Source organism: Vigna unguiculata, chromosome 10, assembly GCF_037176805.1.
Source record: "Vigna unguiculata cultivar grain cowpea cultivar isolate G323 ecotype 2 chromosome 10, ASM3717680v1, whole genome shotgun sequence".
In the NCBI taxonomy this organism is placed as follows: domain Eukaryota; kingdom Viridiplantae; phylum Streptophyta; class Magnoliopsida; order Fabales; family Fabaceae; genus Vigna; species Vigna unguiculata.
The window spans coordinates 45,973,461-45,995,408 of NC_140801.1; the positions used below are offsets into that span (position 1 = coordinate 45,973,461).

At 41.7% G+C, this 21,948-nt stretch overlaps 1 protein-coding gene across 1 annotated transcript; it reads right to left on the reverse strand.

Annotated features, from left to right (window-relative positions):
• Positions 1–1,275: 1,275 nt before the first annotated feature.
• LOC114167100 (uncharacterized) lies at positions 1,276–20,155 on the reverse strand. Its single transcript, XM_085668199.1, has 8 exons — positions 20,018–20,155; positions 6,450–9,375; positions 5,944–6,198; positions 4,973–5,680; positions 4,003–4,815; positions 2,726–3,397; positions 2,358–2,643; positions 1,276–1,666 (listed from the first exon to the last, which is right to left on the reverse strand). The coding sequence occupies exons 2-8, from the start codon at positions 9,342–9,344 to the stop codon at positions 1,596–1,598; spliced, it is 5,700 nt and encodes a 1,899-aa protein (XP_085524325.1). The 5' UTR covers positions 9,345–9,375; positions 20,018–20,155; the 3' UTR covers positions 1,276–1,595.
• Between the last annotated feature and the right edge of the window lie 1,793 nt (positions 20,156–21,948).

Below are 21,948 nucleotides of genomic sequence, written 5' to 3' on the forward strand. Positions count from 1 at the left end.
AATAAACTTTAATATAATCCAAATACAAACCAAAATAAAAAAAATACAAATTATTTATGTGTTGGCTAAAAAAAACCTAACATGACCCAAATGTAAAACCCAACTTAATAAAAAACATTTATGTGACTCTTTTATCTACAGGTTGGTAAGCCAACCCCGACTCATCACGAGTTCAACCCGGTTGAGCCGGGTCAAAAATCAACCCGTATTGAAATTTGTAAAAAATTTTTAACCCAACCCGACCCAAACCCGTTGTGAGTCGAGTTGCCTTGTGGGTTCCAACCCATTTTGACAACTCTATCTTGATCCAAATGTTAGGATCTGAATTCTAAAAAAATCCAAACTAGTTCTGTTGAAAAAATGGATTTGGATCGAAAATCTGATTCAATTATTTGGATCTAGAATGAATGTGGATTGGATCACTAAAAATTCAATCCATGATCACCCTAGCTAATAATAGTTTAAACTGTTATGTAAGTATCCCTTATACTCGATTTTCTATGTATTTTCTCTATCTCATTTTTCCTCTTTTGACTCTACTATTTAAGGGTGGGAATTTGGGGCAGGCAAGGCGGGCTAGCCTACAGGCCCGTAGGAAAAACGTGGGGCTGAATGAGATGTTGAATCCACTAGCCCGCATAGGCTCGCCCCGCATAGGCTTGCCCCGCACAAGCACGTAGCTTGCGTGGGCTAAAGACGAGGTGGGGCGGGTTAGCAAGCTGGTCCTGTTTATGTAAATTCCTTTTATTATTATTATTATTATTATTATTATTATTATTATTATTATTATTATGTATAATCATTATATATAAGATAATGATTTTAGTTCTCGAATATATAATATCTTTTTATGCATTTTTAGATTAATAAATTTGTAACCGTCTTGTAAGGTGATATGCTGCTATTGTACTTTAACTAATCTTCACTATTATTGTTTCTTGTTTTTTATTAGTTAGACTAAATGAAATTATTTTAATAGAAAATAAATAATTTTTATGGAAAAAATTGTTTTGCTCGTCACAAATGCTGACCAATTTGCGAAACGAGACGAATCAGAAAAATAAACCCATTTTTAACTACAAGACGAATTAGTCCGACCCATATTTTATAAACTAAAACACGAGAAGGACCAAAACAGACCGATTTAATCCGTTTTGCCATCCTAATGTTATCTTTATACACGTATGTATGTATGTCTTTGCAGATAAAACAACTTTTGACTCTTGCAAACACAATATCAAACCTACCGACTATAAAATATATTCAATCAACCCAAGTAGAAAAAAATGTCTAATTCCTGATAAGACATGGACACAGTGAAAATATAGCAAACCAGATAAGAGAGAACTCTTGTATAACTCCCACGATCAGTCTTCAAAGTGACAAAAGTCTTCCTTCCCCCTCCGGATTTAGAAACACTAAAATTTGGGTTTGAAAGTTACTATTAAATATAAATAAAAAGGTCTTTAATTGAATCGCAGTACATAAATAAATTAAGAGGTTCCTAATTAAGTTCCAAAGGAGACAATAGAGTGTCATCAGCTATTTTATTGGTGAGCCAAAAGTAGTTGGCATTTACATGAAGATAATATTCTCTATTTTATTTTCTTATTTTTTTTCTTATTCTCAGGTGGTCTCGATCTCCCCAGATTTTGATTTCTCCCTCCTACATAAAAATACAATAAAATATGAATATATGCACAAATATATGCAATTTGAAAGTAAATATAATAAGTAAAAATTATTCTTCGTAAATTAAAAATAATTTATGTATAAAATAAATAAGGTTTTGAATAAGTTAACACAGTAGAAATTTTGTAAATCAATTTAAAATCTCTCTCGATAAGATTCTTTATAAACATTTCCACAAGAGGAAAAAAAAAAATTAAAACTAACTTTTCACATGCTAAAATTAATCCATATAGTTAGTTCGTAAAAACAAATAATAAATTTTCTAAAATTTGTTTTTACGATGTAGAAGTTAATTTTAACTTTTGAAGAAATTTATTTAATTTTTTCTTCTCATAGGTGCCTACCAAAACCTAACTTTATACAACAGAGAGAGAGACAAAAATTGAAAGAAACTTGTCTATAAATTAAAATTAGCTTATGCATAAAATAGATATATTTCTAAATTAATACAATAAAACTTGTGTATCAAAAGGATTATTTCATGTACAATAGAACTAATATGGCTAAATTAATTTTAAATAACGGAAAACATATTTTATATATATAAAGAGAAATGAATGTAAATAGACCCAAGAAAATATGGTTAAAATGCATTGCATAATGAGGATACCAGGAAACACATAATTAAGGAAAGGTTTTCCAATGTGCAAGGGTTTTGATTTCACCTTGTTCATGATGGGATGAGTCACCTTGTTCAGGAGGATGAGATGATTCACCTTGTTCATGCTGAGATGAGGTTAACTCCTTAAGACCAGAATATCCCTTTATTCTAATACATTCTGCATGGGGCATCTTCTTAAGTATTACATCTGGTACTTCCTTGTCATTGTCCTTGTCCAAATCCAGCTCAAATTTGATTACTTGATGAAGCATCTCATCCGGAAATTTTCCATTACATAGCATCGTAGTGTTTTTCCAATCCAGCTTCAATGACTCCAAAATGAAATTAGCCTATGTGATGAAAGAACAAAAGGGCAAGCAAATTAAGGCAAATAGAAGAAGAAAAGAAGAGAAAAGCAGATTCGTTACAAACCTTTTCTTCAGAGAAAAGAGCTTTTCTATTAACCGTAGTAGAACCATGTGCTTGATGAATTTCAAATGTCACAAAGTCACCACAAGATACCACCTCTAAATGACTCAAATGAGGGCACTCCAGAGTAAATCTTTCAGGATAAAAGCAACTGAGTTGTGGTAACATACGCAGATTCAGTGAGGTTAAACGAGGGAATGAAAATTCTGCTGTTGCCTCTGTTATTGCATTTTCTTGTTCAACAATTTTTAGAAATTTTTTGCAGCACCTTATTTCAAGTTTTTTAAGCTTTTTAACTATCTTAGCCAACTTTATAGGAAAGAGCGTTTCAAGAATTTCACAATTATTAACAACCACTTCCTGCAGATTCTGAGAGCTAAAAATTCCTTCCGGATTCTCATCCCGCCATACTTTTTTCAGATTTGGTAAGTTATTTAAAGTCATTTTCTTCAACAAAAAGGTATATCCCTTCATCTCTTCATCCATTATATCAAATATTGTCTCTACATTCGTGTTGCTTACTTCCAATTCTTCCAAGTTCTTCAAACTGGAAAAAACAACAGTTGGAATGGCATGCGATCCAAGTTCACAATTTGCCAGCTTCAAAATCTTCAATCGAGAGTTCTCAAGTGGCTTGTAAGGATTGGAGTCTACCACCTCGGTTGCATGAAGAGCCTGTAATATTGTAAACATGTCCATAAGCATACATATCCCAATTCCCAAAGGCCTGCTAAAAGTTCTTTAAAATGCTTTTTACTATTAGCATCTCAACTCAAGAATGAAATTGTCAAGTTCAAGAAATAATTAATTTAATTAACATTTTGGGACAAAAAGAAAAAAAAAAACAACTACTGATATACATCGATACAATTTCTTAAAATTAAATACAATGTGATTGTTTAGTTATTGTAAGATTATGGTTCCATATATATGTATGTATATGTATATTTATATATATATATATATATATATATAACATGATATATAACATAAGTCTTACATACAAGGTATTTGACATCACTTTTAACCTAAAATCTTAAGACAATAGATTCACGTGTCTTTCATCTTATATATAGTGTTTAACTTTGTTTTTTCTATCAAACTTGGAACTCTGACTCACAATTAGATTATTCCCAACAAGATGGTATTTGAGTTCGAGAAATCCTTCACTAGTAAGAAGAACATTATGAGAAAGCTCAAAAAATCATTTTCTCATAAAAATCTTTAACAAATACATACCAAAAAAGAAAAAAGAATAGTCAATGATCATGAATACGTACCCAAATTTGATGCATGTATGATATAGTAACATTCAAATCACCTTTCCAATGATATCTTTTCTCCTCCTTTCCATTTCCAATTAATATTTGTCGTAAAATTGGTGTCGAGTTGGCATGTTGAGAAAACTTTCTCATATTGCTGCATGCACTCACCACAAACTTTTCCAACAATGGAAAGTCAAAGGCACAATGATTGGAGCTACAAAAGCTTAAAAGATTTTGTAGAGCCACCAGTTCTATTTCCTTCAATTTTCTGAAGATGATATGTTCTTTATGTTCAAGCTCTGATACAATGGTCTTCATCTGTTCGCATTGAATTACCTTCATTGTGGTCAGTTGAACCAAGCTTTTTGCAGTTGATGGTGTCATTAAACAAGCTAATTTGTTACAATTACCCACTTCCAGAGTTGTTAAGTAAGTGAAAGATATCGAGGAAGGTGCAATGGTGTTCAAACATGGACATTCCTTTAAAATCAAACACTCTAACCTTTGAAAGAGTATTGTATCATCTTTAAAGTCTATCATCTTGAGTGATTGTAAGTTCATTACTTTTAAGATTTTGAGCTTTGGAACAACCCCTGACTTTTCTTCACTGTGGCTTCTGGGAGGCACCAACTCCTTAAAGGAACAGTTACTCAACAATAAGCTTTTCATATTCGGATTTCTATGGATGAAGAAATATAGAATCTCAGTATCCGGTAGTCCAAATAATTGAAACTCTTCTAATTTGTGCATTCGGTAGTTTCCCATGTACCTCCTCAACCAAATTGCATTCTCTGACTCTATTTGCATGGATTTCAAGTTATAGATAACCTAATAAATGATGGACATAATAAAAAAAGTATAAGATAATATAAGAAAATTATTCTTTGTTATTGAGAAATTTGTTGTTTGTTCTACACTGCTATAGTTCTCATTCTACAAATAAGAAGTAGAAAGAATGAATAGGAGTTGAATGGTAGATTAGTACCTCTTCAGGAAAGAAGACTGACTTTATTTCTGAATTTGTATTTCCTCCACTGAAAAGTTCGAGCTTACGACAACTTTCCACACACAAGTTATTCAGTGCTGAACACTGCAATTCATGTGCTCCCTCATAAAAACCTTCAAGACTAGGTAGTTTCGAAAATCTGACAGTGGTTAATTTCGGAAATTTGAATGAAATGCTGCTTGTGTTGTTTGTTTCTCCCTTAGAAACAATTTTCTTCAGCTTTCCACAATTCCAGACCTCAAGGTATTCAAGTTCTTGAAGGTCCTTGGCTGTAGAAACTGGAAATATATGTTCCAAGTTGAGACATTCTTGAATCCATATTTTTTTCAGATATTTTAAATTAAGAATGCCTTCTGGGTCCTTATTCCATACGTGCTCCAATTTTGGCAATGCTTCTGCATGAACACTTTGCAATCTAGTCATATCCTCAAAATCTTGTTTTTGGCAATCTTGTAGGTCAAATATCTCTTTCATTGAAAGGCAATTAGTAACCTTCAAGTTGCATAGACTATGGAATCTTCCGATCATATAAGAAGGAAAAACATTTTTAAGTTTGTTGCATCCCTCAATGATCAATGCATCCAATTTTCCAAAGGAATGTAAAGGAAATTTGGGATGCCATATCTCTTTCAATCGCTTCATGCTTCCAAGGCTGATATTCTTCAACTTCGGAAAGATTCTTTCCGGCTTGGTTCAAAATTGCAATAAATTTAATTAAATTAACAACTATATTAGAAAAAAAAATTGAAAAAAAAAAATGAATAAGGAGAATTATAAAAAGTAACTTGATTGCATTTTACAACAATATTTGTTTATTACAATCATTTGTGTGTAGTTAGTTATTCTTTCGTGAATACGACACAAACAAAACCAATCACAATAATGGTCAAAATCATGAAGTTGTGTGCTACAAGACCATGTTAATGATTCATGTAATCACACCAACATACCTCAATTTCGAACATGCTAACTTCTGTCTCGATAAATTCAAATATGCTTTCCATCATCCCACATTCACTTACTAAAAGGCTTTGAAGATTCATCAGACTTTTGGACATTGAAAAGGATAGCAGGTTTTTCAAATTCCAACAATCAGTCACATCCAATTTTATCAAATTTTGAAAGCTTGTCCAGTATTGGTCACTCCATATTTTCTGAATTTTGATTGAGGACAGCTTCATCCTCTCTAATTTGGAAATCACAACCTGCAATGACAAACATGTATAACTAGTGTCACCAAACTAAAGAACTTATGCTGATTTTCACTATAGTTAAGTTGTAAAGAAACAGTAATAATGGTTACATAAGAAAGAATAATTATTAGGTAATCAACAAATATTGTTTTAAGTTGCTCCCAACTCTTCTTTCTTTACTTTAACCGAATAATATAAAATATGTGAAAGTTCAGTACGAGCGATAATCCAAATCTACTAGAAAATGTGAAGCATATATATACCTTTTCATCAAAGAGTTTATTTGACTCTTGCTCTCCTGGTAACGCACCATAGAATCCAATCAATTCAGACAGAGATTGTAGTGTCACAGAACGCAATTCAGGAAAGATAATTTGTTCTCTGTTTTCCGCTTCTGAGGTAACAATCTCCTTCAGAGTGTCACACTCGGAAACTTCAACTGCTTCAAGTGCAGAAAGAAGTTTGATTGTAGAAGAGAAGAAGACATTCTTTAACTGACCACACATATTAAGCTTGATGATTTTCAATTTTCCGAACGAATCAGTGGTAAGTTGATTGTAGCATATATGCTCCATGTTGTTGACTTCATACAGAAACAATGACTCCAATCTGGGAAACACTTTCTCAAGATGTTTTTGGTTTTTGGAATTGATGACGGACTTAATTTTCGAGTTACTCACAATGGACAAATACTTTAGATATGGAAATCCTTCATAGTTCAATTCATAGAAAATATCTTCAACATCATTTAGCTGCCCCAACAACAAATTTTCAACTCTTTCGAATAGTATTTTGATGTACTTTTGGTGGTGGATGTCAAACCCGTTTTCTAGTTGAAGTGCCAAAAATCTTGATGTTTCACGCATCTCTAGCATCTTAATATCCCATATGGAATAAGCACCGACATCTCGGATGACAATATTGTAACTATCCAACTTGTCAAAGAACAAGTTCTTAGGCATATGGGTAGTTCCTGGGATCTCTATGTCTAGTGTTGTTAACTGATACAATTGTCTCAGCTCAGAAAGACTAGCATTTACATGTCCCTCGTATTTCCATTGAATTGGGCTATTTCCCACATACAACTCTTCTAGATCAATCAAACTTGACAACACATGAACAGGAATCTCTCTGAGTTTAAAACAATTACTTATGTCAAAAATTTGTAGCTTAGTTAATTGGCTCAATTCAGTTGGCAATTTTTCAATATCAGATCCTGATAAACTAAGAACTCTTAGTGTCTCCAACTCTCCAATGATAGATAAATGCTTATCTAACTTGCACCGCTCCAAACAAAGCATTCTGAGTTTTTTCAGGTACATAATTGATGAAGGTAAAAATGATACACAGACTCCAATCAATATCAACACCCGGAGTTCTTTCATTCCGATAAAAAAGTTGTCGGGTATTTTCAAATGTGGATCTTTGTTTTCAAGATGGAAGACTCTAAGTCTAAAACAATTTATGGTTTCAGGAAACTTCTTCATGATATCAGTGACATCGCAATTCTGTAAGGAAATAGCAGTGCATCTTTCAAGTTTTTCCTTGTCTGGCCATTCTTCTAGTTTTCCCTTCGTTAGTGCAAATGCATGCATCTCTTGTGATGCTATTGATAGCACTGCATCCCGAATATTATCTTGCACGGTGAAACGATCACTTGAAAAACTATCAGACAACAAACTTAACTCCTTCAACTCTGCAACCAACGTATGTACTCTATCTCTAGCTTCCTTAACAGTGTAAATCCCTTGAAGCAAGCCTAAACCAATGCAGTTTCTCACCAAGTCAGTAAGTAATGCATCACTGCTCATCCTAGCACAAACTAACAAAGTGTGTTTGAGCTCGTCGTTTTCTAGAAGATTATAACTCAACTTTGTGGAAAATTCTTGCACTGCTGTTAAGTTTTGTCTTTCAAGGTTTCGATATGAATCCTCCCACACCTGAAGGCTTTTGTTTTTTAATGCCTTTGCAGTTGCTACAATTGTCATGGGCAACCCTTTGCATTTCTTCGAAATTTGAGCTACTAATGCTTTAAACAAAGAATTTTCATCATCTATCTCAGACATGGTCTTAAACATAGACTCTGCTTCCTTTCCCGTTAATGGTTTTACACAAAAATTTTGAATTGCTTTCCCATCCATTTGTCTTAACAAAAGTTGTTCACTGGTTGAAATCATTACAATTTTGCATCCTTTGTATCTAGTAAGAGGATCTTCTACCTTCCTCAAAATGGAAGCATCAAGTTCTTTATTTTTCAATGAATAATTGTGGTAAGCCGAAAGGTCTTTCATTCTAGGATTCATCTGACTATCATCATTGTTCTCGGATGAAATTCCCAACATGTTGAAATCCAGTTTCACCTCCAAATTATCTAGGATTATAAGGGTTTTCAACTTTGGGTCTTTTAATCTATCTCGTAAGTGAAGTGCTCTTTCACTCTCAGATTCTCCTTCCAATTTCATCCCCAACTTCTTAGCAATTTGTCCTTGAATTCTTTTTATATCAGAACGACTTGTTACATTCACCATGATCACCACATCGAACATGGTGTCTTTTACCTTCTTAACAACTTCCTTGATCAAGCTAGTCTTCCCAACACCACTCAACCCATAAACTCCAATCATTCCAACACTCGAGTTTGCCAATGCTGCCATAATATTACCCGTAGTTTGATTTCTTGATTCAAACATTTGATACCTAATGTTATCAAAATCAGCATCATAGGAAGGTGGTCCCAACCAACAAGAAAAGTCATCATCATTTGAGGTCTGCAGTAGTACACTAACCCTACTTCCAATATCATTCACCATTTGGCTTAAACGATGCCTTATGGAGGGTTTAGGAAGGTAGCCATCGGAGTACACGGCATAAGGACGATCTTCATCTTTAAAGAATTCCTCATAGTCAGAAATGACTTCATGTACCTCGTCCAACCATTTTTTAACACCACCATCAATAGCTCTCTCATTTCGATTTTCTTCATCTTTAACTTTATCTTGCACCCTGCTTTTCACCATCCGCAGCTTATTAACATCTTTGGCCAGGTGTCCAACTCTGATTTCGTAAGGCACAAGTTTATACAGTAACGGCTTTAGATACGGCCACGCGGGACCCAACAAGGGACCAACCAAGGGACCAACCAATTTAACATACTCCATGCTTCACTATTGATTTTTCTACTATATTCGCCTGCATATCAAGTAATAAAATATCAAACGTCTAAATACATTATAGTTTTTAATAATTTACTTCTACGTTTGAGAAGGTTGGCTCCTTTGTAATCATTTTCGATTTAAATATTTATTTCAAGGAAAAATCCATGGATGAAGTAGAAAATATAATACAATAAAATGAAATCATATGACAAAGTATGGGATATACAGCGATTAAAAACAGTTGAGAATGAACAAGTTGATAAGAATGCTCACAGAAAAGTAAGGTTTGAAGAAAAGAGCTAAGAGAAAAGGCTACGATCCTTCATGCAATCACTTCAAAGCCTTTGTATGTATCACAAAATTATGTGTAGAGAGGAATCAATGTATAATCAGGATACACCAAATACAGACACTTTTATCTAATTCATTAATAGTGTTTAACGATCTTCAGATGCTATACAGCCAGGTAACCACTACTAAATGAGTTAACAAATGTTAGTTTTGCTTATTGTTTCGGTGTAGGAACCAACAGCCTGCTAAAAGAACTCCTTCACTTCGCGATATCTTCCTCCTCTCCAATGACTTCAACGAAATCCACTCCTTAGCTCGATCGGTTGGGATGACGATCGGGGTACCTGTCTAAAATACTCCGATGCTTAAGTCAGAAGGGACCGATCGGTGTGTCAATACATCAGTTGTAATAAATGCGCAATTAAGATCCTTACCAACCTACCTTTGGGCCCTATTTATAGCTTTCGACATGGGCCCGTGATTAGGGTTCCTTAATCACGGCCCAATGACCCCTTAATGAAGATTATTGACTCGTTTAACCGATAATCTTTGGCTTAAGTTATATTACCGTGCGACCGATGGTCGCTTGGCTGGGTTAATGACGATATGTTGTCAACAAGCTAATAATGTGTTTTACCGATCGACCGTTAGGTGTTTTTATGAAGTCTGTCGCTGCTGTTGTACTGATAAACCGACGGGCCGTCGTGGTCAGAGGGTCCGCTGTTGTTGTCGTACCGATGAGCCGATGGGCCCCAGAGGTCAGAGGGTCCATCGTTTCTGTAGTATCGATGAACCGATGGGTACTATTAAGTCTTGACTTATATGTTTAACCGATGAACCGATGGGCTTGAAAGTGGTTAAGTCGTCTTGTGTTCAACCGTTTGACCGATGCTCTGACATTTTTTCTATTTGACCGATGGTCTTATACTTTGCTGATGCTGTATGATTGTTCGTTTGACCGCAGGACCGATGGCCCCTTGAGGACCATCTTTGGCCGATTGACCGATGGGGAACATACAGTACAGGGGACATACAGTACACAAGCTCCCCCAGCCTCGAGCGATGGGAATGAAGCGAGGAGGTTTTACCAAGACCGTGTGGCCGATAGACCGCCCGTGTTTCTTAACGGTTACATTGTCTCGTGGATCGTGCCTGATAGTTATGATCTGAAGCGTCGCGAAGCCCGGACCGTCGATCTGAATGTGATCGTAGGGCTCTGGGGTTGCCACGTGTCACATGGTCCCCCCTATAAATAGGTTTGTGTGGCTGTCGTTATTTCCACGCTTTCCTCTCTCTTTCTAGCCGAGCTTCCGATCGACTTGTTCTTTGTGCAGGTAAAAAATGTCTTCCAGCGCATCGGATTCAGATGGTCTGTCGGGTGAACCGGGCGGGTGGTCTGGGGGCGCCAGGTCGGTTTCCGCTTTGTTTGATTCGTCTGAGTCGGGAACCTCGCTCGGGGGAGTGTCGAGCACAACAACTTCCCCAATTATTCTAAGTGGCAGCTCTGAAGCCGAACCACCGGTCGTTGAGGCGGAAGAACAGGTCGCTGTTTCTGATGAGAGCGGGGACATCATAGGCATCGACGTTCGCGACGAGGGGGACGAAGCCGATTTGCCAGAAATATCAGGGTATGACTGGGCCCCCTATGAGCCGCGCACCATCGCGACAAGGTTTCGATGGGGCAACGATCTCGGGGATCTGGTCGAGCGGACCAGGATTTTCAGCGAGGAAGTGGATGATGGGCTCCTCCGAGTCAAAATATGTGCCGACAACGAAAGAGTGTGCCATGGGAAGGGCGAGGCGAGGCTCGATTTCTTCTATGTGTATGCCTGCCTCTTCCATGATCTGGGCTTGAACGTGCCGTTCGCCGATTGGCAGATGGCAGTCCTTCACCAGATCCAGTGCGCACCGACGCAGATACACCCGAACGCGTGGGCTTCTATGCAGGCGTTCGACGTTCTGTGCCGGGCGGCCGGCCTAACGCCCACCATGTCTTTGTTCCTGCACTTTTACAAGACTCGGCCGACGGCGTCGAAGGGTTGGGTCTCTTTCCTCGGGGCGAACAAGAGTCTGTTCACCCTCTACCTCGCCTCCTATAAGGGTTTCAAGACCGGCTTTTTCAAGGTCGCGATTCCTAAGAAGGGGAGGAGATTCATCTTTGATGAACAGGACCGACCGAAGTTTCCTTTATACTGGTCGGCGTTCCCCCCTCCTACTGATGCTTGGGCTGAAGAGCAGTTGACCGCGGCCGAGCGGGCTGACCTGGCCGTCCTAAAGACCTTGGCCGACAAGATACCCCCGCGGCCACTGATCCAATGCCTCCGCTCCCCGGATTTATCGAGGGCGGTTTATGGTTAGTTGTTCTGATATCGCTGATTGTTGTATTAATCCTAGTGCTGAATTTCTGGCTCGCGCGAAGACTCGACGGCGGGGAGAGGACACCGCTGAGGAGGTGGTACCACTCACGACCGTCCCAGCGGCCCCTTCGACTGGTCAGGCTCCGACCATCACTGCCCCTGCCGGGACTTCGGGTGCCGTCCCGCGGCCCCGTTTTATTGTGAAGCGGCCTGGTTCAGGTGCTGCCGCCGCTGCTGCTGGGGACAAAGGGAAAAAGTCTAAGAAAGATGACTCCCCTCCCGGCCGACCTCTTAAAAAGCAAAAGAAAGGGGAGGGGTCTGGATCCCTGGCCGACGCTTTTCTCGGCGGCGGTGTACGCCTTGATGACGAGGTCTTCCTCCAGCTGGGACCTCGAATGACCGAGGCGCTGAAGGACGTGTCTGAAGAGGATGCCCTTCGGACCGCCGGGGAGCTCACCCTTAGGCTAGCTGCCCTGTACACTAAGTTTCCTCGCCCCGAGCGGAGCAGGATAGAGGATCTGGAGAAGGAACTTGCAGCGGCCAAGGCTGAGCTCAACGAGGTGAAAGCGTCGGCGGCTGACCTGAAGGCCCAATTCGATCGTCTCAACGGGATTAAAGCCGAGCACGCCAAGTGTGCCGGCCTATTGAAGGCTGCAGACGATCGAACGAAGGCGGAGCAAGCGAAAGCAGGTTAAGCCGCCGATGAACTACGCAAGCTCCAGCGGCGCTTCGATGATCTTACTTTGGAGCATATGGCCGCCGCTGGTTCCGCCGCCGACTGGCAGAAGAAGGCGAAGGACTTGGAGGCCGAGCTAGGAGTGGCCGACGAGCAAGTTTTTGCTCAATATGAAGCGGGCTTCCAGAGTGCTGTTGACCTTGCTGTCTTTTACTACAACTGCTCTCCCGACCGGTTCGATGTTCATATGGGGGTAGTTGATGGGAAGGTCGAGAAAGTGTTCGACCGGCTGGACGAGGTCAACGACCCTAATGTATAAAGATTTTGTTTTTGCTTTTTGATATAACCGATCGAACCCGATCGACCATTTGATTGATCGCGTTCGGTCGGTTATTAGGTAATTTTTTGATAAACACTTATGTAAATTTTAAATCCCTCTTTATTTATCTCATCTGTTATTTCTTTCCTTCTGTCGTTTGCTTATTGCTCCCTGTTGGCGACCGGCCATACCTCTATTGTTTGTTATCGTTGGCGATCGGCCGCTTAATTGTTTAACTTGCTAATTTCGCTTAGTTGCGCTTGTTGAGCTGATCGATCGACCGATGTGCAAATGTTAATCTTGACATCTTGATTATCTGTTCTATACGGCTGACTTGTGCATTCGGTTTGTTTTTTAGATCGTTGGTGTTAAACACCGATCGACCGAGACAGCTCGTGTCACTTGTTTACCCGTAGGGTGATTAGATCGCTAGGATCGGTGCTGACATAGTGGGACTTCCTCTTGGAAGTCCCTGCCTCGATCGGTCAGGCTTTACTTGGGTCCCGTAGGGAGCCCCATCGGTCAGATTGTTAGATAGAGTTGCATGAAACGCTGATTTTATTAATGATTAACTGTAATACATTTTGAGGTGTGACGCGTTCCATGTGTTGGGTATTTCTTTGCCGCTCAAGTGTTCCAGCCGATAGGCTTCATTCTGCAAGCTCTCGGTCACGCGGAACGGGCCTTCCCAGTTTGGCGCTAACTTTCCCTGTATTGACTTCTTTCGCGCGTCGTTGGTCTTTCTCCAAACTAAATCTCCTCTGACGAAGTTTCTTGGTTTGACCTTGGCGTTATACCTTCTTGCTACCATTCTCTTGCACGCTTCGGCTCGCACGGCTGCTCGCTCTCTTCGCTCGGTCGTCCAGTCTAATTCCTCGCGGAGTCGTCCATAATTTACCTCCAAGTCCTGCATTTCTCGCCGAAGGGTCGGTTGGCCTACTTCGACTGGCAGCATGGCATCTGTACCATATGTCAAGTTGAAGGGTGATTCCCCGGTCGTCCCGTGTGGCGTGCATCGGTAAGCCCAAAGGACTTGTGGCAGCTCGTCAACCCACGCTCCTTTGGCTTCTCCTAACCTCTTCTTTAACTCGGTCACTATCACCTTATTCATGGCCTCAGCCTGGCCGTTGGTTTGGGGATGCTCGACTGAGCTGGTTACGTGCCGTATCCCTACTTGCCGATAGAAATCCTTCAGCTTTTTGTCAATGAACTGACGACCGTTGTCAGTGATGATCGAGTGGGGAAGGCCGAAGCGACATATGATGTTGCGCCAGACGAAGGAGTGCACCTGCCGAGCGGTGATATCAGCCAGAGCCTCCGCTTCGACCCACTTAGTGAAGTAGTCGACTGCTACGAGTATGAATTTCTTCTGCGCTCGGCCGATTGGAAAAGGTCCGACGATGTCCATGCCCCATTGGGCGAAAGGCCACGGGGCTGTCAAACTATGTAGCTCGGTCGGAGCCCTCTTCATATCATTTCCATGGGCTTGACATCCTGCGCATTTGCGTATCATGGCTTCACAGTCTTCTTCCATGGTCGGCCAAAAATATCCCGCTCGGAGTATCCTTGCTTTCATCGTTCTCCGACCGGTATGCATCCCGCAGACGCCATTGTGGACCTCGTTCATGACGTACTCCGCTTCGTTGGCTGATAAGCACTTCAAAAGCGGCGCTGTGAAGCCTCTCTTATATAGATCTTCTCCGATGATCACGAACCGGAGCGCTCGTCTCCTCTCCGTCGGCCTAACCTCTTCTCCAGCCTCGCACCTCTTTAAGAGTTCTCGCACCTCGGTAGTCCAGTCAACCGATCGACTTGTTATGGCGCACTCTCCTGCTGAAGGTCTCATCAGGGTTTGCCTGATAATTGTCTTTAATTGGCCTTTCTCTTTTCCTTCCGCTAGCTTCGATAGCCTGTCGGCTCGGGCGTTCTCCGCTCGGGGGATGTGATGGATGGTCACCTCCTCAAATTCCTTCATGGCTTCGACAGTCTTGTGATAGTACTGGAGTAGTAAATCGTCCCTAACCTGATATTCTCCCTGTACTTGTCCGACCACAAGCTTAGAGTCGGTGTTACATCTCAACTTTGTTGCGCCCAAGTCTTTTGCTAGCCTCAACCCGGCGATCAGCGCTTCATACTCCGCTTGGTTATTTGATGCTTTAAACTGGAACTGCAAGGAGTGCTCCACTGTGAAGCCGTTCGGTCCTTCAATGACGATTCCAGCTCCGGCACTTCGTTTGTCCGACGACCCGTCGACGAACAGAATCCATGTTTGCTCGGACGAAGAGATCGGTCCGTGGAGCTCGGCTGCAAAGTCGGCCAAATGCTGCCCTTTGATAGATCCTCTAGGTTCGTATTTGAGACCGAACTCGGATAACTCAACCGACCATGCGATCATTCTACCAGCCAAGTCGGGCTTCCGGAGTATTTTGGCTATAGGGTGATCGGTTCGGACGACCACCTGGTGGCTCTGGAAGTACTGCCGCAACCGACGTGAGGCCGTTAATAACGCCAAGGCTATCTTTTCTATCAACTGATACCTCGTTTCTGCGCTCTGTAGAACTCGGCTGATGAAATAAACAGGCCGCTGCTCCGGGGCTTCTTGTATTAAGGCCGCACTAATCGTGTCGTTAGATACCGACAGGTATAACTGCAGGGGCAACCCTTCTGCCGGTCGGCTCATGATTGGCGGACTGGTGATCATCTCCTTTATTTGTTGAAATGCCGCCTCACACTGGTCATCCCACTTCTCTGTAGTTTGCTTCTTCATGATCTTCAGGATCGGCTTAACTTTCTCTGTCAGCTTGGGCAGAAAACGTGCCAGAGAAGTCAGCCGCCCCATTAACCGCTGAACCTCCTTCAGGTTTTTAGGGCTCCTCATCTCCACGATAGCAGCGCACTTGTCTGGATTCGCCTCTATGCCTCGGACGGTCAGCATGAAACCTAGAAATTTCCCCGCCGGCACCCCAAAGACACACTTCTCTGGGTTGAGACGCATGTTATACTTGCGTACCTGGCGGAAGACCTCGCCGAGGTCGCGTACATGGTCTTCGGCAGTCTGCGACTTCACGACCATGTCGTCCACATAGACTTCCATGTACCGACCGATCTGCTCGCGGAAGACCCGATCCATCAACCTCTGATAGGTAGCCCCCGCGTTCTTCAGACCGAACGGCATGACCTCGTAGCAGAAGTTTGCTCGATCTGTGATGAACGCCGTTTTAGACCTGTCCGGGCCATACATAGGGATTTGGTTATACCCTGAGTATGCGTCCAGAAAGCTTAGGAAGTTGTGCCCCGAGGCCCCGTCTACCAGCCGATCGATGCTAGGCAGGGGATATGCGTCCTTTGGGCAAGCTTTGTTCAGATCAGTGAAGTCAGTACACATCCTCCACTTCCCGCTCGGCTTTTTTACCATGACCACGTTAGCCAGCCATGTCGTGTATTTGATTTCCCTGATAAAACCAGCTCCTTCTAGCTTTCTCACCTCCTCCTCGACCGCCTTCCGTCTTTCTTCTCCCATCTTCCTTTTCTTCTGAGCGACCGGCCGGGCTTCTCGGAAGATGGCTAGCTTGTGGAACATCACGTCCGGGTGGACGCCTGGCATGTCGGCGCTCGACCACGCGAAAAGGTCTTTGTTTTCCAGGATCACGGCGCCGATGAGCTCTTCCTCTTCCGCCCTCAGGGCTCCCCCAATCTTCGTGAGTTGTCCAGGTTGGCTCCCGATGAAGATCTCCTTGGTCTCTCCTTCTGGTTGCAGCCTATCCTCTGTGTTTGTTCGGGGATCCAGGTCCGTCATCGCTACCTCCGATCGGTGTTGTTTACGCGGTCGGCTGTGAGGCCTGATCCTCAACCCTGCAGCATAGCACTGCCTGGCGACCTGTTGATCTGCATGCACCGTGCATATCGTCCCCCTGTCCGATGGGAACTTCATGGCCAGGTGCAGGGTAGACACAATCACTCCGAAGGCGTTCAAACAGGGTCTCCCTAGCAACACATTGTATGAAGTGTTAGCTTCAACAAGAAGGAATCTAACTCTTACCTCTCGGCCGTCCTTCCTCGAGCCGATCCTCGTGCGAAGATCTACGTATCCCCTCGTGTCCACCCGCTCGCCCGAGAAACCAACTATCTGCTCGTTGTGTGGTACGATCAGGTCCTCGGAGAGGTTCATCTTTTGGAAGGTCTTCCAGTATAGGATGTTGACAGAGCTTCCCTGGTCGACCAACACCTTCCCGATCCCATATTCGGCCACTTCTATCGAGATGACCATCGGGTCGTCATGATCAGGGTCCGGCGCCTTGAAGTCGTCGTTTGTGAATGTGATGGGAGGCATCGATCGGATCTTCTTCTCGACCAGATGGACCGACTTCAGCGCCCGAACGTGCCTCTTTCGGGCTGCGGAGCTTGACCCTCCTCCGGCGAACCCCCCGGAGATGGTGTTGATATAACCCCTCAGGGGTCTTTCCTGGCTACGACTACGGCTCCTTCTCGGACTCCGGTGTGACCGGGAGGATCCTCTCCTACACTTCTCGCGCTCGGGCTCCCTTTTCTTCTCCGATCGGGTTAGGAGGACTCTTCTCCTCGGGCTTTGGTTCCTCACCGGACTACGCTGGGGACGATCTTGCCGAATGTATTTCTTCAAGTGTCCCTGTCGAATGAGCTCTTCTATTTTGTCGCGGAGCGTGTGGCATTCTTCGGTAGTATGCCCGATAGTTCGATAGTACTGGCAATGCTTGCTCCCGTCGGCATCGGGCGGCGGAGGCTTCTTCCTAATCGCTGGGAGCGAATCGGCGCTGAAGGCCTCCTGCAGGATCCTAGCTCGGGGAACAGCCAGGGGGGTGTAGGTTGTGAACCTCGGTGGCTTCTTCTCAGTAGGTCGGGCTACCGATTTGCTTGATCTAGGAGCCATCGGCTTTGGGAGTGCAGCATCCTCTTTCTCCCTCTTCTTCACCCTAAACTCCTGCATGTCTTCCATCTGTATGAATTTGGCTGCGCGTTCCCTCATCTCTTCCATCGTCTACGGCTTCTTACGGCTTATCTTGTCCGCAAAAACTCCTGGCTGGAGTCCGTAAGAGAAGTGATGCCGCGCGATCTCGTCACTGAGACCTTTTATCTTGACCGACATTCGGTTATACCGATCAAGGTAACTCCTCAGTGATTCCCCATCCTCCTGTCGGATGTTCACCAGATTGTCGACCGTCAGAATGGCCGGTTTCAGGGGCACAAACTGTGTGCTGAACCTCGCTTTCAGAGTAGCAAATGAGTCGATACAACCGGTCGGTAGTTCAGAGAACCATTCCAGCGCCTCCCCGGTCAGTGAGGTTGAGAAGACTCGGCACCAGATGGGATCACTGACAGCATGAAACATCATCTGGTGCATGAAAACCCGCATGTGGTTGTCTGGATCGGTCGTGCCGTCGTACTTGTCAAAAGTCGGCATTTTCCATTTCTCTGGCAGCGGTGTTTCTAAGATATACGAGGTGAAGGGGGAAGACCCCGACGCGGGTATCGGCTGTCGTGACGGGCGGCCCCCGTTGTTCGCTCCTGAACTCTCCGCCACCGTGTGTGACGGGTTTCTTCTTGAGCCCTGCGTCCTCTCAACCCGAGCTGGTTGTGATTGTTCATGTCCCGAGGGTGGAAGACGGCTCTCCACCCGCTCAGCATCTCGATGCTGTTGTACTCGACTTAGCCTATTCGGGTCGGGTACGGTCGGCGTCGAAGGGATTCCGTCCTCCTTCTGCCTTAGGATGGCATTCTCCTCACGGAAAATCTGCATCTGCGCTTCATAGTTCCTCTGCATCTCGTCCATTCTCTGCTGCATCAACCGTATCATCTCCCTAGTATCCGCCTGATCATCAGCTAACCTCCCTCCGTCCATGTTGCTGTTTCGGTTCCTCGTGGTCACCATATGGGTATATTCTCCAAGGAGACTGCTCGGCCCCACGGTGGGCGCCAAGATGTTTCGGGGTAGGGACCAACAGCCTGCTAAAAGAACTCCTTCACTTCGCGATATCTTCCTCCTCTCCAATGACTTCAACGAAATCCACTCCTTAGCTCGATCGGTTGGGATGACGATCAGGGTACCTGTCTAAAATACTCCGATGCTTAAGTCAGAAGGGACCGATCGGTGTGTCAATACATCAGTTGTAATAAATGCGCAATTAAGATCCTTACCAACCTACCTTTGGGCCCTATTTATAGCTTTCGACATGGGCCCGTGATTAGGGTTCCTTAATCACGTCCCAATGACCCCTTAATGAAGATTATTGACTCGTTTAACCGATAATCTTTGGCTTAAGTTATATTACCGTGCGACCGATGGTCGCTTGGCTGGGTTAATGACGATATGTTGTCAACAAGCTAATAATGTGTTTTACCGATCGACCGTTAGGTGTTTTTATGAAGTCTGTCGCTGCTGTTGTACTGATAAACCGACGGGCCGTCGTGGTCAGAGGGTCCGCTGTTGTTGTCGTACCGATGAGCCGATGGGCCCCAGAGGTCAGAGGGTCCATCGTTTCTGTAGTATCGATGAACCGATGGGTACTATTAAGTCTTGACTTATATGTTTAACCGATGAACCGATGGGCTTGAAAGTGGTTAAGTCGTCTTGTGTTCAACCGTTTGACCGATGCTCTGACATTTTTTCTATTTGACCGATGGTCTTATACTTTGCTGATGCTGTATGATTGTTCGTTTGACCGCAGGACCGATGGCCCCTTGAGGACCATCTTTGGCCGATTGACCGATGGGGAACATACAGTACAGGGGACATACAGTACACTTATATCATTAGAATGTTAGAAAAAATAAAAAACCCTAAACCCACCATGAAAAGGAATGAAAGTTAAAGTTCTAAGGAGCAACTTTTCAGTGACAGATATAGATAAATTAAACATATATCACAGGAGAAAATGAATGAACAGGTGACTACTAGTTTTTACATGAATCAAGTTTTGTCATTAGTATATATACCTCATCACTCTGAAGACAACCGAAGAAACCGGAGAAGGTCTAAAGAGTGAAAGAAGAAACAAACCTTTGAAGAAAACAGAACGGGGAAGCCAAGCAGAAATCACTTCAAAGCTTTTTTGAAAATGAAACTGCAAAAACGAATATACGAACTTTGAGATGTGTAGCTAAATCGGATGTGTGGACGGAAGCTTTACACATCGTTTACTTTGGATATGTATTGACTTAAGGTTTGAAGACTTACACAATATACAAAAACAAAGTATCTATTATGTTAATTTATAAATGAAAAACGATTTGTTGAGAAAGTTTATTTTAACAAACTTTTTCTTTAATTTTTTTTTTCAAAAATTATTTGGATCATATTTATGTAAAATCTAAACGTTGTGTGATTTTTTATTTCCTTTTTTTTTTTCATTTTCTTCTACTAAAGGGTCAAGGTTTTCAATTTTTATTGTTCCTTTTAGTCGTCCTTCCTAGTTAGGATTTATTGAGTGATTTTGTAGACGACGCAACCATGAAGGAGGGTGAACTTTGCTTTTATTGGATGAGTTTCATTCTTTTAGTGGTGGATAGTTTTAATATTGCAGATAAAATTTCATTTTTCCTCATCTTTGTTTTGGAATGATTTTTTAGTTGTTTTGCTTTTGTATTTAGGGTTAATTAGAATCTTTTTTTTTTGTTCGAATTGGTTATTGTGGTGTGGTTCATGTTGATGAATGTATCATGGGATGGAGATATTATTGTTAGGGTTTATTTGGATGAAGAAATGTATACAAACTTTGAGGATAAATGTTGATGTTTAATTATATTTGAAGCAAGTCATGTATTATATTTATGAAAAAGTTGCATTGCATTTGCCATATAAGCAGTTTGTGTGGGACACTGGTGAAATGCAATTTCAAATAAATTAGGCACCTTCATGTGGGTAACCTTTTGTACAAAATCATGTACTGCATTTACCACATAATCAAATAGTGTTCGTTAGTTAAATATTAAATATATTTTCAACATATTTTCTGGACATCTTTTCTAGTGTACAACCTGGGATACCATAGAATATGTGAACCAAGGTTCAGGCATCCACACAACTTTGGGGTATGCTAAAGTTGCTACCATTTTAGAGTAATTTTTTTTATTATCAAATATATTTCTAGTTAATGTTAATGCATTTACCTTGTGGAAAATTTGTAGGGGGCTATTGTTAAGTGTTTTGGCCACTACATCAAGTGTTCTTGACCACTATTTGCTATAAATATTATGTGCATCAATTTTAAGCCAATTTGCTATAAATACTAGTGTGGATCCATGATTTTATTTATCATATTAATGCTTTTGGAATGGCTATATCATGACAGTGCATTCTCACATGATTTCATAGTATAATTGCATGAAGTAATTATGATCCAACTTTGTTTATTCAAATATATTTGAGATTAAGTAAGGAATTTTCTTACAACATGTTCAAAGTGTTATATTTCTCAATAAAGTTGTTTCATAGCTATTGTATTATTTACACACTTGTTTGGTTTGGAGTGTTGTCCAGAGTGTTATATGAGACCACAAATTTAAAAATAGGACCATGTATAACATATTATTTTTTATACTCTAATAAATCAACCACAAGAAATCCTTTTAGTTGCCTCGATATTAGTAAGTTTTAATATTAAAGAAACTAACATATCTTATAAGTTTCTGTTGACATTTTAGATGAAATGTAAATGTTTTTGACTTTTTCATTACTTCACCTTTTTCCTTGATTTCTATAAATCAGAAGTTTTTTTTGGAGGTTCTAACACACATGGGATTATATTAAAAGGTTCTAACACACTTATCTTTCCATTTCATTTGTACTATAGAATATTAACTTTTGTCGATCAGAAACTTCTTTGGAAGTTGTAACACACTTATGTGATTAAATTTAAGAGTTTTAACACGCTTATCTTCACATTTTCCTTTTAGTAGAGTAATTGAAAAGGGTTATTATGAATCTATATT